This window comes from Panulirus ornatus, chromosome 43 (assembly GCF_036320965.1).
Source record: "Panulirus ornatus isolate Po-2019 chromosome 43, ASM3632096v1, whole genome shotgun sequence".
Taxonomy (NCBI): domain Eukaryota; kingdom Metazoa; phylum Arthropoda; class Malacostraca; order Decapoda; family Palinuridae; genus Panulirus; species Panulirus ornatus.
In genome coordinates this window covers 24481331-24498256 of record NC_092266.1, presented here as the reverse complement: position 1 = coordinate 24498256, position 16926 = coordinate 24481331, and the positions used below count along the sequence as shown (strand labels likewise).

Sequence of the window (16926 nt, the reverse complement as noted above, 5' to 3'; positions counted from 1 at the left end):
TATGGCTCGATATCTGACGCAGTCAAGCGCCCGCGTTCATAATTCTCATGCTTAGCAGGTCTGGTACAACACTTGCAGAGTTCTGACTCGAAGTTTGAAGATTTCCCCTCTCGATAGACTGTCCGAAGTAAGACAGACACATATCTTTTGGGTGTTTTATGGTCCGTCTCTACGCCCGTTGTTGTTCTCAAGTCTCTTGTGTGTTTCCTGGAGACGTAGGTCCTGCCGTCAAGGCATTAATGAACTATCGAACTGGTGACAGCAGATTCTTGGAGGAGATGTTCTTTGATCATCCCTTCTCCCGACGTGGGCTTCGTGATGGGAGGACACTGTTGCTCCTGGTGGCGTTGGCGGCGGCGACCGACCCGACCCACCCCCCCTTAGACACTGCTGTGTGGCTGGCTGCTAGCAATAAAGATAATGAGTGAATGTGCCGCTCCATAGGGTAGGCGCAGGCACCGGTGACGAGCAGATGTGGCTCGAAGGGGGTGTCCCCTCCCCCCACGCTAGGTTAAGCACCTCGGGAGCTATAGAAGCGTTCAAGACTCACCCAGGGGTATCGTGGAGGGCAGGGGAGAAAACCAAGGAAATACCCTGTACATGGCTGGTTTGTACCTCGTTACCCTCACTGGCGTCGCCAGGGCGATCCGGGTGGGCAGGGATGTTACCTCATGCGCCGCGTAAATTGATTCTGATGGTGTAACAAACTGTGTGGCTGTCTGGCGAGTGCTGGACCAAGACACACACACACACACACAGGGAGCGACACGAGTGTACAGCATGAATGGACTTCATGCTGCAGCTTGGAAGGACCGTTTTTTAAAGGCGAGTAATTCGACACGACATGAAGCTACAAGACTGGAAACTCTTTAGAAACATCTTACATACGATGGCGAGCGCAATGATGGGTAACTTGTGCTTGAGATGAGGTAGTGGCCTTCCCAGGTGCTGCCTCCTCTTGCCCCCTCTGCCAGCAGGGCATGACGGCGCCCTTATGAATCAATTACTGGCTCCTTGATCCCCTCGGAGGTACCAGATGCCAGAGCACTCGAGGGCAGCCACCCATTTAAAAGTTAGACAACATTTAATTACCCTCGGGAAGAACACGGACAATAGGCCAAGCGGAGCATTCTGGTGGGCCGTGCACGCGTGCCGCCGCCACCACCCTCAACCTATAGGCTTGATTCTACTCCAGGGGTTCTCACTCAACCCTTAAGGTCCCTAAGTACTTTTCTAGGGGTTGTGATGCTATCACGACTTCCCCCCACGGCTCTCAAGCTATTCACGTCCTAAAGCCAGAGTCGGCAGCACTCCTGCGTTAGTGAGAGTCACAAAACCTGACTTGTAATATTCAGTAACTCAAGTACCCTCGGTTACCTTAGTTTTCTGGTTTAGAGAAATATTTGGTCATATAGCAGATGTTTGTGTTTTGGCTGGGATGGTCACGATTTCCTTGGGAAATGTGCGCTGGATCGTTAGAAACATTGAGAGCCTCTGCTCAGCCTGAGCGCCATTTTTCATAGCCTCGAGAACATGGTAGGCCACAAGTTCGGAAGATCCACCAGCAGCAAGCAGCCACTTCTACTTCCAATCGATATGGAAGTGATCATCGATAATTAAGGCCCTGAAGAGGTCCCTAATAAACCAGGTCTCTTGAAGGGTATAGCTTTCATGGGTACAGACGAGGCAGATCATTTTTCTTGTTTCGAGATCACCGACATCGGGTGACAAAAAGACCGAGGACCCGTAATTTGGATTGGCTTCTACGGCGGCATTGAGGTTCCCGTAGGTGCAGTAACCTAACCCATAGGGGTAGGGGTGACGTCCCTGGCCACATTCTTCCTCTCCTACCCATTCCTCCCCCACCCATTAGGACTATTATATCAGCTTTCTTTACGCATACAATTCCTTTTCACCCATTCACCCATAGATGAGGCCGTAATCATGGGCTGGAGTGTTTTTCAACGGGTCTGCAGAGGACACACGTGTTCCTGAGCTGAATACGAAACCCCCCTCGCAGACCCTCCCCTTCACCGTGAAACACTGGGGTCGCTCGTGCCCACGTTACATGCCTACACCCACAAAAGACCTTGACACACACACACACACACACACACACACACACACACACACACACACGAGCCCTATAACCCTGCCTGCATATGAGGCATTTCTTAATTATTCACAAGAAACTACTAATTCCCGCAAAGCGTCCCATCAGCGATGTAATTGCTAAATACAGTGCTCGAGGGAGCACCCAAAATAGCAACCGCAGTGACTAAGTGTAACAGGAGGCGAGCTGGCTGGTCACTGGACGCCCCACAAACACTCTCTTTAAGATGCTGTTTACAGCATTCCTGAGGGCATTACGGGGTGGGGGAGGAGGAGTGTACAGCGCCCGGTGTAGGCCCATCAGGGATAAGTCTCTGGACAAAACAAGGAGAAACAAAGGCCACAGGAATTCATATTCAGATGATCTGGGCTGTTTTATCAGCTACTCCCATCTCTGCCAAGTGGTTTTGGATTGCATACCAACTTCAAAGCAGCCAACCAACCCACCCCAGCAACAAGGAGCAAGTCAGTGATCCGAAACTTGACCGAGTGAGTCGACCCTACACCGAGAGACCTCGCTTCACTGATTCAAGTACATAACACAGTTTTCGTTCAGTGACAACATTTTCTTCTTAGGCTTACCCTCAGCGGTATGCTACCGCCAGGTCTGGGGACAGATTAAAGCAGTATCGCTTGTGAAAGTTATCGACAACCCCAGTAATTTTAGCCAGGTAATGTCTTGTTCAATCCCCTGGCAAAGTCATATTCTTTTTAATAAAGTAAGAAACTGTGAGATGACAGCAAACTAGACAACCACGAGCACTCCCACTACGGCAGCCTACAACACAGTATCTTCCCTTGCGTTACGCTACGACACCAGAGGATAGACACCTTCCCTTTGAGGTATTCTGTGACACCGGGAGCCACAGACGCTCCCCTTGAGGTACTCTATGACACCGTGGGATATAAACTCTCCCCTTGAGGTACTCTATGACACCGTGGGATATAAACTCTCCCCTTGCGGTAGTCTATGACACCGTGGGACACGAACTCTCCCCTCGTGGTAGGCTGCGACACCTCCGAGGCAGGAAGAGTGTATCCCTATAATTTGATATAATTTCCACACACACACACACACACACACACACACACACACACACACACACACACGTAGGCGTTGGCTGACTGACTTTTAAAGAGCCCCACCCTCAGCACGCGTCCACATTTCCCGTCCTCCACAGTGCTCCTGTTAATTGTCCCCACAGCGTCCCCGTTTCCCGTCCCCACAGTGTTGCTGTTTCTCCGTCCCCACTGCACACACCACAACACCTGCCTCTACCCCAATATACACTTCTTTCAGCCACGTCCATCAACAGTGTCCATCAATAAGTTTCATTATGAGATGCAATATGGATACGTATAGTGATCTAGACTTTGTTTTTTTATACGTAACTGTTGTAGATTGTGTGTGTGTGTGTGTGTGTGTGTGTAACGTGATCACCACTATATATCAAGAGATAAGTGCCCCTCTTGGCACCGCCAGAGTGCGGGGCGCCGCCGCCCTGGACGCTGCAAAGCCGGGGGCGCCGCGGTAATCACCCTGACGTCACATCCGGTGAGGCGCACGCGTCGCGCCGATTGGTCGACACGCCCCGTACACCTTGCACGTGCCCCTGCCTCTCGGCTGCTCCATCCGCGGCGCCAATATATCACACTGCACTGACGTGCGAGTTTATGCTCGACACAACACCGACACACTAAGCTTTAAGGGTATGAATATACAACACCGACACACTAAGCTTTAAGGGTATGAATACACTACCATCCAGCCACCCAGAAATGTCGAGAGTGGCTTCCAGTACACCTTCATAGGATTCGAGTACCAAAATACAGCACGAATATTCAGAGTTGCGTCTACAAAACGATATATTTTCCTCAGTTGACTAAATCAAGAGCAGGAGTAGTTTCCCTCCCTCTCTCTCTCCACGTTTTCTGCGAGTGTCCGTTGGTACGTTCGTCCGTCTGCGGATACAATAGATCAAGGCCTTCCCCTCGATGATGCGACAGGCCAGGTAGGCCGAACGGCGGTGGCGAAAATGATAAAAGTATTTCTGGCGTGGGGTCTCGTCCCGCAGGTGATGGACGCCATGCACGCCTCGTCAGGCCAGCCAGCCCCACCACCACCGCTGTGGCATAAAACCTCCTCCTCCTCCTCCTCCTCTTCCTACTCCCTCCCTACCCGACGCCCACGCAGGCGGCTGCCTCATTAATCACCTGGTTATTGATAATGTATTAGGTACCTTATTAAGTTGATTATTTTTCAATCATCATTTGCCTGTTTGACAAGTTTCAGTCACGCATCATGCATCCCGCTGGAAAGGAGCCCACCTTACTCTGCTCTCAAGTGGAGTGCGGCGTCCAAGTAGCAGCAGCCCTACAAAAGGAGCATTTCTTTTTTCTTTTTGCTTCTACACCTTAGCCTAAGCCAGGTATATCTAAGGGTGGTCAACTGGGCTGACTGTGGACCGACTGCCACGACCTAGCGATTCGAACCTGTCTGTCGTTCATAAAAATCAGTAACAGGTAATTCTAGATATACTGGAAAGCCGTCGGATATATATATATATGCGTGTAATACTACTATAGTTATATGTATATGTTTCATATACGTCAGAACTATAGCTTAAATCATACTGATATATAAATATGTCGATTTAAGGATGACTCTCCTTGTGTTGCAAAACATGTATTAAATGTTATCCTTTGTTCGTGAGTGCTGGGTAAATCGAAGCTTATTGCAGGAGTACAACTTTCATCCTGGTTTAATCATGAGAAGCAAGACTTGTCGTTTCATACCACCAAAGAAAATCTCCTAACACGACGATGTCCCCCTTACACTGGTCTAATTTAGTATGAGCTCACAAGTATGTCCCAGTATGGGTTGGGAAGTATGAGAAAAGAAGGAAATTCTGACTTTTCTCTCCCTTAAAGAATGGAGGAAAGAAAAAAAATTGCTTCGTCTTGGAGATGGTCGGGTGTGGTCAGTCCCTGGTCAGTCTTATGGTTGGGGTGTTTGGTGTTGCTGTTGGACATGGTCGGCTTGTTTGCTATTGTGTCTGAAGGTCGGGCTACAGAGGGATGGATCCTGCAGACGCGAAAGGAAGATACGCCTGATCTACGGAGACATTTTCATCTTACGATGCTCCCATCCGATCTTTCGACACGTGAATGACGTGCAAGGAGGATGGTTCGAATCATACATCTGAAGCCTCGAGACACACAGAGGAGTCCACGTGGTTCATTCGTTGTGTTCGGGTTAGGAGGTGGTTGGGGGTGGGGGGGAACAAGTCCTGACTCCTCCACTGGGAACACAAGTCTAGCCAACTGGGGTCAGGGGTAACACAAAAGAGGGCGAGCGAGGGCTGACGTAAGGACAATAATGACGACAAAGAAGAGAGCGACAATAGACGAATACCGGCAGAGAGAGAAAAGGGGAACAGACAAGAACCTGAGGAGGAACACAGGCAACACTGAAACTGCTACGCCACGTAAGTTAGCTCACGGGGGGAGGGAGGAAGAGGTGGTGGTGGGTGTGTGTGGTCAGGGCCATGATGGCGGTTGGGCGATGCGGTTATGTGGCACGACTTTTGTCTCTAAGAGGATGCTGCTGCTCCACCCGCACCCCTACGCTCACAGCCCTCGCACCGCCGTCCCATCCTCCTCCTCCTCCTCCCTCCACCTCCTCCTCCTCCCTCCACCTTCACCCACAAGGCAGCGACACCTTTCACCGAGATCCATCACCTCACAGCCTCTTTCGACGACCTCTCTCGCCACTTACCAATGGGATCGCTATGATTCCCGTACTTTCACGAGAAAGACATTCCATTCGCGAACATATTTAGAATATGTACTATATGTGCACTCGCGCACAACTCAAGTGTAACGTAAGAAACAGGTTATATAATGCACTAAATCTCATAATACCAAAGCGGAACGATATGTGAGTTAAGAGCATAAAGAACGGAAAAAGTTTAAACCCGGCCAAACTCTTGAAACGGATGTGAGGATCTCGGCAACAAGGAAGAGGAGGAGGAGGAGGAGTAGCGGAAGGACTCTTGGTCGTGAAGCAGGTCAAGATTGTTGGCATTCCCGCGTCGAGGTCTTCCTACGGGTCCGAGGAGAGACGTTGGTGCACCGGAAGACCCACTACCCAGACCGCAACCTGACGCCTAGTGTGTTGGGATCCCTGACTGATGGACACCACGCTCACTAGACCAACCTATGGCCTTAAGCATGGTTGGTATGGGTGGAGGTGGTGATGGCTATCTGGCTGTGGTAATGAATGGGTGGTGTGTGGCGGTAGGGGGTGCAGATTGATGTGGTAGGTGATGGGGGGGATATGGGTAACGGTCCGTAAGAGAAAACTACCACTGTAATGTCGCGAGAGAAAGTCGGATGGTGTAGTGTGAGTGAGGCACGAGCTTCAAACAACTCCAGTGGAGAGGACAGAGTACACGAGGGAAGTGTATGAGGTACGACTTGGTAAATAACCACACATTTTGGTGTGGGTTGGGCCGGGTGACTTGGAAGATCATACAGCGGTTGGCCGTCACGCAAACACAAGGCCCGTACATCGGTAGGCCTAGGATGCTCATCTGGCAGCGTCCGGACCATGGGCAACTTACCCTTTCCCCGATGATCGGAATTACGATATGGCAGGCTCACCGCCGTCATTACCCATCCCCAAAAGTAGGCCCTTAATGTAATATTTCCTCATAAGAGTCGCGCCAATTATCGGTTTTGCTGACCTAGCCACCTCTCGGCCCAGAGTCTGCCTAGAGGCGCCATGGGGCTGCGGTGTGCCTCACGCCGGAATGGTGTGTAATGATGGGACACATGTGCCCAAATTACAGTAGTTAAGGGTCGTTCGTCGTCGTATTGGTCATTTCCATTCGTTCATGCATTTTTCTGGGGGAGGAAAAATGTAGAGTAACAGTTATGTACTTTAAGTGTTATTAGGCATCGTACTTTCACAGTATGACTGAATAAATTTTGTGGTACCAGTAAGTTGAATGACTATTTTGCTTAATGACTGTGTTAACGTTTGTCACTCATGCTAGAAGCCACAGGTGACTTCTGGTTCTTTTAATGGAGCAACGGGGAACGGCGGGCTATGTATTTCCATTGCCTAGGACGGGCTGGCCATTGAGTATCGATCTCTGGAATATCGGATGCAAATCTGAGTAGGACTGTGGGGAGAGTTCCTTGTACAGGATTGTGGAAGACTCCAGGAGTCTTAAGATTCATGCGGTTGGCTGGCGAAACACCAGCTTGAGGCATCTTGTCTTCCACTTCCCCCCCTCAACTCCGTCCCTCAGTGAGGATTCTGGACACACTGGATACCAAAAGAGACTCCCAGTAGTTAAGATGAAATCTGTAAACACACTGACAGTTATAATTGGGAATTGAAACGTACCCGTGGGCGTGTGGGGCACAGAACGTTTATATCTTCTTTCCTCCTGGAGTCAAAGGACTTTATAGCCTTCCAGCACAATGCTCCACTAATTCCAGAGCTTCGTCTATTTTTCCCGAAAGCTTCCTGGAACACGACCACGCTCCGCCGGAGCCAACAAAGCGACGGGGTGCGAGGATGCATTTGTCACCCGTGCGACCTCCGGCCGGAGTGGCCAGTGTGGTGCGGTGTCGCTGGTCCAACGCAGGGCGCGCGGATTAGTGTGTAGGCGTGTGGTGGTTCTTGTACACAAAGGGTCGCGTGGCTCCACTATTTATAACGGGCGCACATGCAGGACTCGCTATCTAAACAGGTTATCGGGGCATCTAACCTCGTATCGGTGGAGGATGGAGGCCGTATCGGCAGTGGTGATCACCATCTCCTGCTGGGTGACACGAGGTCGCGGGCGTCCAACCACCAGTCTGTCTTGGTCATAAATTTGACCAGGGCCTGCCAGGGGGAGGCGGCATCAGCTGTCCTACACCCTCTTTATAATTAGGTATGCAAACCCACAACTTCCTCCCCGTATGTAATAAACAACTTATACTTTACTACTACGTACATATGGCGGTGTCAAACGATGACAAATGAAGCAAAATTCTTATTTATTTTTTTCATGTAACCCTGTAATACTCCGCCAGCCATGATATTTACCAGTACCGGTACTTATGCATCTTTTTCTATACGAAGGTAACTAATAAATACATTAGCTTACACCCTGACAGCCCGCATATCCTCAAAACCCATTTTCCTTTGACATGATCGTAAGAGAGCGTTTAAGACTACCGTTTTAAAGGGTGGGAGAAAGTGTAATAAGAGTTATCGTCACGAGTTCACGGTCACATAAAGGCTACAGAATATAATAGGGTTCCTCTAGACAAGCGCCTTTAGACAGGAATATGATGACGGAGATATAATCTATCGAGATCGGATTCCTAAACCCGCCTGAGTTGGAGGGTGAAGGTGTGGCCCGTGTAATGCCTCGCGATATGGAGACAGATCATCTGTCAATACGAAATACGTGTAGACAAGGAAGACAGAGACACACGCGCTCTAATAAATCAATACATAAAAAAATAATGCATGGTGGCCGTACCCCTCCCCCCCAAAAAAGAAAAAAACGCGGTCGTAATTTCAACGAAACACATGAGAGCACAATGAGACACATTTACATAAAATGGATGTGGCTAATCGCGTATGTAAAGAGAGACAGAGACACTGGGGAAGGAGGGGACACGCATCCAGCTGATCATGTGGGGAGGAGGCACGGGTTGTATGGAGCCGTCCGTCACCTGGTTCGCGTGCTGGAAGCCAGCCCCCCCAAGGCCTGCACGAGCAGGCTGCCGATATGCTGCACCTCCCTCACTCTTGACACTAGCCTATAATAACTTGCTAACACGGAAGCAATAAGGAGAGTACAATTTACGGCAGCACATGTGCGAGGGAGTCGTCATCGGCCTTAGGGGGTGGAGTAGTTTGGAAAGGATTGGTTCTTGCGTCCCAGTTGAAATCGCCAGCTCCACAACCCTGGGTATCACAGTGAACCCTGAACCTGAGGCAGCTGCCGCTCTGTCCGACCGCCCGCCCGCCCCTCAACCCTCGGGTTCTCTCATCAATCACGCTGCCACCGCCCGCCCTCCTGCCTGCCGGAGCTAACCTGACGGGGGCGGCTGCGAGGAGGCAGGCCTTCAGTGCTCTTTTGAGCACCGAAGGCCTGCGAACTTCGAGGACACAGGTGTGGTGGTGAGGCGCCGTAAACAATGACTTCTACAAGACAATGGCAGGATGTCTGGTCAGCTAACAGTGACATTTCGAGTTCCAACGAGACGGCTAAATCTCACCCGAACATAGCATATGTAGAAAGATACAGATAGATAGACAGACATGGATGAACCTCTATGGTACACTAAGTATTCTCCCATTCCTTACGTCATACTCATAAATACGCCATTATTTATCCTCGTAATAATAAGAAAACGGGCCAAAGACTTGACACACGAGATTGGTGGATAGACTCGGGTAAAAGCGCTTTAAGGTTGGACGACGGGCGACAGTTCGCCTCCGCCGTAGCCCATCCGTCCACCACCTGGCTTCCTTCACACACACACACACACACACCAGTCATCGTCTTAAGGACCCGAGAGACGTTGGTGCCTCCAGCCGACCTTTCCATACATAAAAATCACCAATCATACTTTCCTTTTCTTCTCCAAGACGTTAATAATTTTGATTCACCAACGGCCGAGGGCGGAAAGACCCGATCAAGGTTACCTTTCACTGCCCAGTACTTCTTAAGTCATAGCCCCATGGATCATTTTTCTACTTCCTGTTTCATAAAAGAATGGCTGTCAAATCTTCGAGGGACAAAAATAAGTCTCTTACGTCCCGAAGAACACTGGCCACTTCTGACAGCTTATGATTTGCTTCCTTCCCTATAAGCGTTGCTGCGAAGGCTTAAGGCTTTTGAATATATTTTTCAATCCGGAAACAATAGTGATTAGTATAGAGTCCCCGGGAGAACATACATGATGATGATGTTCATGTGATATGCACGGACTTTCCAAACGCCTTTCACGCGTGTGAGCCATGATGTCATCACAGACCACACAAAAGAGTTCAAAACGGAGATGTTCTGATATTAACTGGACAGAAACGAGGCTTAAGTCAGAGGAACAGTTCTAACACCATCACGATGTGAAGTCTTGTTCCCTATGGAACTGTACTGTCACTTCTTTTTTCCCTCTCATGCGCGACATATGCACACACAAGCACTTTCACATCATCCACAACAGCTGAGACGAGAACAAGTGTGGAAACATCATGAGTGAAATGCACACGAACTACAGCCATAGATGGGGTCTTCCGGCCGATGGGTCAATAATGAGATGTTGATTTACGAAAATAAGCGAGATGAGTATGGGAAGTGATATATATATATATATATATATATATATATATATATATATATATATATATATATATATATATATATATATATATATATATATAACCTTACGCTTAACGAACAAACTGTTCCCTCTTCAAAGAAAACGGCAGGGTGGATGTTGCGGACCTTCAAGACCCATAAAATGGGGTAGGCTAACCCGGATGTGGTGGCAAACGTAGGCCTACGGCCTTTTTAACAGCCTGATGGACCTGAGCAACTCCGCAGCTTGGTGAGAAATATACGAGTACTGGGAGAGCCTGCAGAAACCACTGGAAGGAATACGTACGGTACATACTGCCCTAATTCGGCAATTGAAAAGGCCTTGGCTGAGCTCGTAAGGAATAAATGCGTTCATTCATTTGCAAAATCGCGCAAAAAAAAAGTCTCATGACTGAATGCACATTGAAGGAACTTTTTTTTTTACCACTCACAAGTGGAGTGGTTTTTGCCCCGGGCTGTACAGTGCCCGGGGATGGTGGGAATAGGGGAGAGTAGGGCTGGGAGGGGTGCAGAAGAGAAAGAGAAGAAATTAGGGTAAGGGGGAGAGAGTGGATGGGAAAGCTCCAGCTGGTGTTGAAGATGCTCTTGGGAATCGGTTCTTGTATTCCAAGTGTGTCTGGCCCGTTCGATGTAGAGAGCTGTGGTACCTTGTGATGACGAATATCACAAGGAAGCGTTCGAGAGAAGAGAGAGAGAGAGAGAGAGAGAGAGAGAGAGAGAGAGAGAGAGAGAGAGAGAGAGAGAGAGGACTGTCACCACAATTGTTCTTCCTCCAACCAGCTCCGAGAAAGAGTACATTAGAGGAGGGGAAGAACTAAGTTGAGGACCCAGAGTAAGTGGAGGGGGGGAGTGTTCTAAACGAGGGGTTAATGGTGGAGAGGGAGACAAGGGATGGGGGAAAAGTGGAGAGAAAGGAGACAGGATAAAGAAAGGGGTAAAAGTGCTGGAGGTGAGGTACACAGGTAGGGTTTAAAGTGAAGAGTGAAGAGGCAGAAGGAGGAGGCCAGACGACCAAAGGAAGGATCAGAGTAAGGTAGAGGGAGTAGGGGAGAGGGAGGGATCATAGTAGAGTGGAAGGGGAACAGCTACGGTAAGGGAAGAAGATCAGCTGACGAAGGATCGTAAATGCCAGAAATGGAGATAAAAGTTATAAAATAAAGACTGGTGGTGGAGGAGGCGGAGGCATTCCTCAGTCCATGGCTCACTTCCGGCGACCACCGCCCAACAGTTCAGCGTCTTACCCACTGTGGTAGGCTAGTTAGCGAAGCTTTCACTATGTGACCAGGCTCGAATGTTTGCAGGCAGTGTCCCCCCTGGTGGTTCTGGGAGGACTACACAGTAGAATCCGTTACACCATTAGCACTCTGTGTGTGTGTGTGTGAAGACCACCGGCCTACCGCCCCTTAAAAATAGTAGAGGTGTCCCATTCACGGCTTCTCTGGTCACCTTTTCATTGCAGTTTATTGCTGGCGCTTAGCACCAGCGATTGAGAGACTCGCTCCGGAAATCACCCTAGGCCTATAGAACGCGTGATGTACAACGTTTTAAAAGTCAATATAAATTAGTAGGCATAAAACCGCGGGTGACGCGGCCATTAGACGCTGGGAAAAAGGCAAGAGAGGGAGGCTGTACGGCCAGCGGGTATACACACCACCGCAAGAGTAAAACAATCAATTCTTACTTTAAGCAAATTATAGAGGATGCTGTCTTCTCAGTTTAAGATGGCACCACTGTCTGTCTCTTTGTCTATCCAGAAGACTCGATGTCTAACAGCCATTAGTTTTACTATTGTCTTTGGAGATAATGAAGACCAGGCACTCTTGTTTTCTCTAACCGATATCTTTCGTTCGAGGTTCTGCTCTCTCTCTCTCTCTCTCTCTCTCTCTCTCTCTCTCTCTCTCTCTCTCTCTCTCTCTCTCTCTCTACTCCCAATAGGGAAAGAACAACTCAAGAAGTGGACAAAAAAAAATATTCCAACAAGCTGTTCATCAGACGGATGGATAACTATTATGAGACGCTAAGACCGTCATGTGCGAGGCCGAGTTCCCCTTTACAATTAGCAATGCCTACTCCTCTGATGGTAAAGTGTGGGGTGACAGCACGCTAAAAATGGATCGGCGTTGCCGGATATATTCAAATGGTAATTGCCGAGTGGCAGAGTTCGAGACTCTGGGGGCTAAATAAACGATGACCCTATGGGGAGTTGCAAGAAGACGTGAAAAAAAGTAAAAAAGAGGAGGGGGGACAGGAGGAGCATGGCTAAACGGAGCAGAAAGGGCAGGGCGATAAAAAAAAAAAAAAAAGAGGAGGAGGACACACAAAGGAGGGACGATTGCAAGATTTTCAATAGGCCACGTTTTAGACGCTTGAAGGGATGAATTATCGGGACGAGCAAGGAGGATAAGAAAGGATATTTTTTTTCGCTTTTTTAAAGGAGAATACAAATGCTTCCTCAAACCTAAACTTACTCCCCTTCCGACCCTCCTTCATGAAAAAAAAAATATAGTACTTACAAATATAATGAGATCAAACATCGCTGTGAGAGGATTGAGGACGTCTCGTAAGAAACCAGATACTAAGAAAACGGCTGAAAAGCTATTGATCACCTCCTCTTGGAGGGATTTGACCCAAAGTGTTTACACACAAGAAAGCGACGAGCGGCTACTGCCAGGGAGAGGGAGAGAACGTCCCACAACCTATACCGGTTTTTGTGTTAAGTTGCTCTTAAAAATTAAGCCAGCATCAACTGACATCTCTGTCCCCGAAGACCTCAACTGCCTACGTCTACATCTCAGAAGACCTGAACTGCTACAACCTCTGAGGTCACGTCAACATCGCCAGTTCCCCAGAGAGAGCTGGCCAATTGTCAAGAACCGTTAACAAAGTCTCGAAAAGCCAACATCGAAGTCTTTTAGCACCAGACAAACTCTTAAGAAAAGAAGAATACAATCCATAATCACCGACCCCTCGACAAACAATACCCACACTTCGATGGTCCATCTTGGCTTGGCAATGGAGGCCAACACCACCAGAGAACCGCACTACTCAACAAAAGTCTCTTTCAAAACAGAACCAACATAGTCGCCTCGTAAGTGCACCATCCGATATGTGTGTGTGTGTGTGTGTGTGTGTGTGTGTGTGTGTGTAAATCGTCAACTGATCAACCACCTTTACCACCCTACCAGAAGCTGTCAGACCGAACAAATTATCTTCTAAAGTACAATTTTTTTCCCTCGCCCTTTTAACCTGCATTTATTTACACAGGTCGGAGGTACTATTTTTTTTTTACACACATCTTTTCTAATGGTGAGGGGCCGACACTTCTTCCTTCCTTCATACAAGGAAATGTAATTGCATTCGTCAAGGGCTAGAAAAGTCTTTTTTTTACATAACCAGAATATATTTGTCGTTTATATAAGTCAAGGAACATGCTTTTTCTCGTAAACCTCCTCTGCCAACAACGTGCGGTATTCACGCTCATAATAAAAAAAAAAAAACAAACTCGAAGAGTTGAGCTGTATAAAGCTACTTTTCCAACTAGAGTTAATGGGGATGACTGACCGACGAGGGTCGTAACCCTACACCCTCTCCAGCAGAGGGAAGGCCCCGCACGCTTCTGAACTTCAGGTGTCCTAACTCACAGTGCCCGTCACCCATCAATACCTCTGAATACACATGGAGCTGGCTGGCCTACACTTAGGGGAGGAGGCACAACACAGGCCCACATCTGCCGTCGGGTGTCACACGCTGAGGGAGGGAGCTATAGTCCCAGGCATGTCTCGTCTCCTGTCTCTTCGTCTAGTGCTATCTGCCAACTCGGGCGTGAAAATACTGCCAGGTTTCACTGAATCGTGTAGCCTCATAATAAGTTATTATCGTGCAATCGACTATGCTCAGTAAGTGCATTTGTCCCGTATAAAATACACCAGCCACCAGAGTAAAGTTCTATAGGACTCGGGCTAGTTTTGATAGGTTGTATTCAGGTCCATCTGTTGGGCTACACGAGCGCTGATTGGCCAGAGGCGGGTGCCAGCTGGAGCTCCCCGCGCGCTGATTGGCCCGTGGAACGCGCCAAGAGGCGGGTGCCTACACGTAGTATTTATAAACGCCATAATGAAATACACGTTTGCTCAATACATCGTTCTAGACTTTTATAAGGAAGATGACGAGTTCTTCACCTCTTCTGACGATACTAGAGTAACTTAAGGCTTGTTCTTTGGTCGTTATCATAAAACGGGGGAACCACAAGGGCGGACACATGTCCCAGGCTCGACTCTCATTGGCTGATCGATCGGGAGGGTCCGGGGCAATTCGTTCAGGAGGGGTGGTGTTGCGCAGCAATACCAATGTGTTTATGCAACAATGAATAATTTAATGACTTTGAAATTGCTTCCATTTAATGAGCCAACAATCGCAGCGGAGGCAGTAACTACGTTCGCTGGGAGTATCATTAGCCCGAGGTGCGTAGAGCTGCGTAAGCCACCAACCAACACCAGCAAACACCTACCGCACAACCTGGACAGTAAAACCCCACGTACAGTGGTCACCCCGCGCCCACCCACCACCCCCCCGTCCACAGTTGAAAGGACCCACGTGCGCGAGTGGGGATTTTTTGGTCATAATGAGCATTGCCTAATAATATATGGCGGGACAATAAACAAGAACCCAGTGACAAAACACGCAGATAAGCACTAAATCCCGGCAGCTGCTGCAGGCCGCTTCGTTTATCTGCGATCCCCGCTTGTGCTGTCGACCCACACACACACACACACACACTGGTGGCCTCCAGGACTTAATGACACGATAACAATTCTCGGCCTGGATGATGATGATACACCTCATTAACACACGGTGGAAGAACACAAGTCACTACTGGTGATCGAGGGTATACCAGAGACCCCCCCCCATGGGGAAAGAAGAGCTTCAACAGGTAGTGGTCGTCGGTGGCTGTATTCTTGGAGCAAGTTGTTATCAGTTTCGCACTGTGGACAAGGGGCTTTCGTTAAAGCCCTGGTGAGCACAAATGACACTTTTTTTGGTCTAGGTATACATCCAAGAGGAAAGGAGATTGTAAATTTGAGGCATGTCAGTCAAGGTTTAGGTACGTGATTACAGCAAGGGTGTGAGTACGTGATTGTACCAAAAGTGTGTGTGTGTGTGTGTGTGTGTGTGTGTGTGTGTGTGTGTGTGTGTACGGGACAATGCAAATAGGAGACATGGTGTGGGGTTCAGGACACTGCGGTAAAGCATGTGAGCCCAGGACGAGGCAGTAGACGTGGGGCGTACTCACCAGTAGCGGCCAACATGACGAAGATGGTGGCGTGTTTTCTGACGAGGGGTTCTCTGTTCACACGGGGCACACGACGGAGGAGATGATCCACGAAGTCGCACGCCGTTATGGGTGACAGGTCCCACGCCAGCTTGGACACCAAGAGCAGCTCCCAGCGCTGAAGGAAAAGGAAAACGAACAAACAGATGAGCAAATGATAGTCAAGATAGCTCATGAATTTAAAATAAAGCTCGTACGAGCGATTTACATATATATATATATATATATATATATATATATATATATATATATATATATATATATATATATATATATATTCAGTTTCTCACAATGGCTTCCATGCGCTCCCGACAGACTAGAGTAATGCTGACAAGCTCTTCCCACCCACCAGCCACGCCCTTCACTTACCATCTGTCAAAATATATCCAAACATTCGTTCATCTACGGCGGCACCACAATATGACGGCCATTCCCCGGTGCTTGCTTCAAACGCCACAATGATAGGAAGAAGAAAAAATAAAAGGTAACTAAGGGCAACGCCCCTTTCCGCCCGACGGTGGTCCGCCCGCTAGGCCTAAGGGCGCTGGGGAGCCCTTGAGAGAGGAACAAGAGCTACGGGCTATGACATTGAGGCCCGGGCGGGCCCTTCTCGCCCGCCGACGACCACCTGCGCCGCGCGCCCTCTACCACAATCATCCTATGACGGGTTATGATTATGTGCTGTACAGGTACCAATTTTGCCGTTTAGGAAAATAAAAGCGACCAAAGGGGAAGGGGGAAGAAAAAAAAAAAAAAAGAAAGAGACGAGGAAAGGCGTAGACGAGGTGAAGTCGGGAATAAGAAAAAATGGTGAATCATGTCCATTTTTGAAAGGGAAATAAACGCTGTGAGGAGGAGGAGGAGGAGGAAGAGGGGTGGTGTTTGTGTCGGGCTCAGCCTTGTGTAGCGCGCTATAGTGTCCACTACTACACGAGAAGCGGCGGAAAGCCTCTCTATCTCTCTCTTTTCAGACCATTATAGACAAGTTGCGAACCTTATCATTGCTTTACAGCCTCCCGGCGAATGGCTGGAGCGGATTAGGCGGGACGTTGAAGCTTTTTTTTTTCTTTTATCATTACCATAGCC

At 48.7% G+C, this 16926-nt stretch overlaps 1 protein-coding gene across 1 annotated transcript in view; it reads right to left on the bottom strand.

The window, feature by feature from the left end:
* The window catches only part of LOC139762418 (G1/S-specific cyclin-D2-like), a 54420-nt gene that overhangs the window by 18326 nt on the left and 19168 nt on the right, over positions 1-16926 (bottom strand). Inside the window, exon 3 of the mRNA XM_071687279.1 lies at positions 15802-15958. Within this exon, the coding sequence (XP_071543380.1) occupies positions 15802-15958 (157 nt within the window). The remainder of the gene's footprint in view (positions 1-15801; positions 15959-16926) is intronic.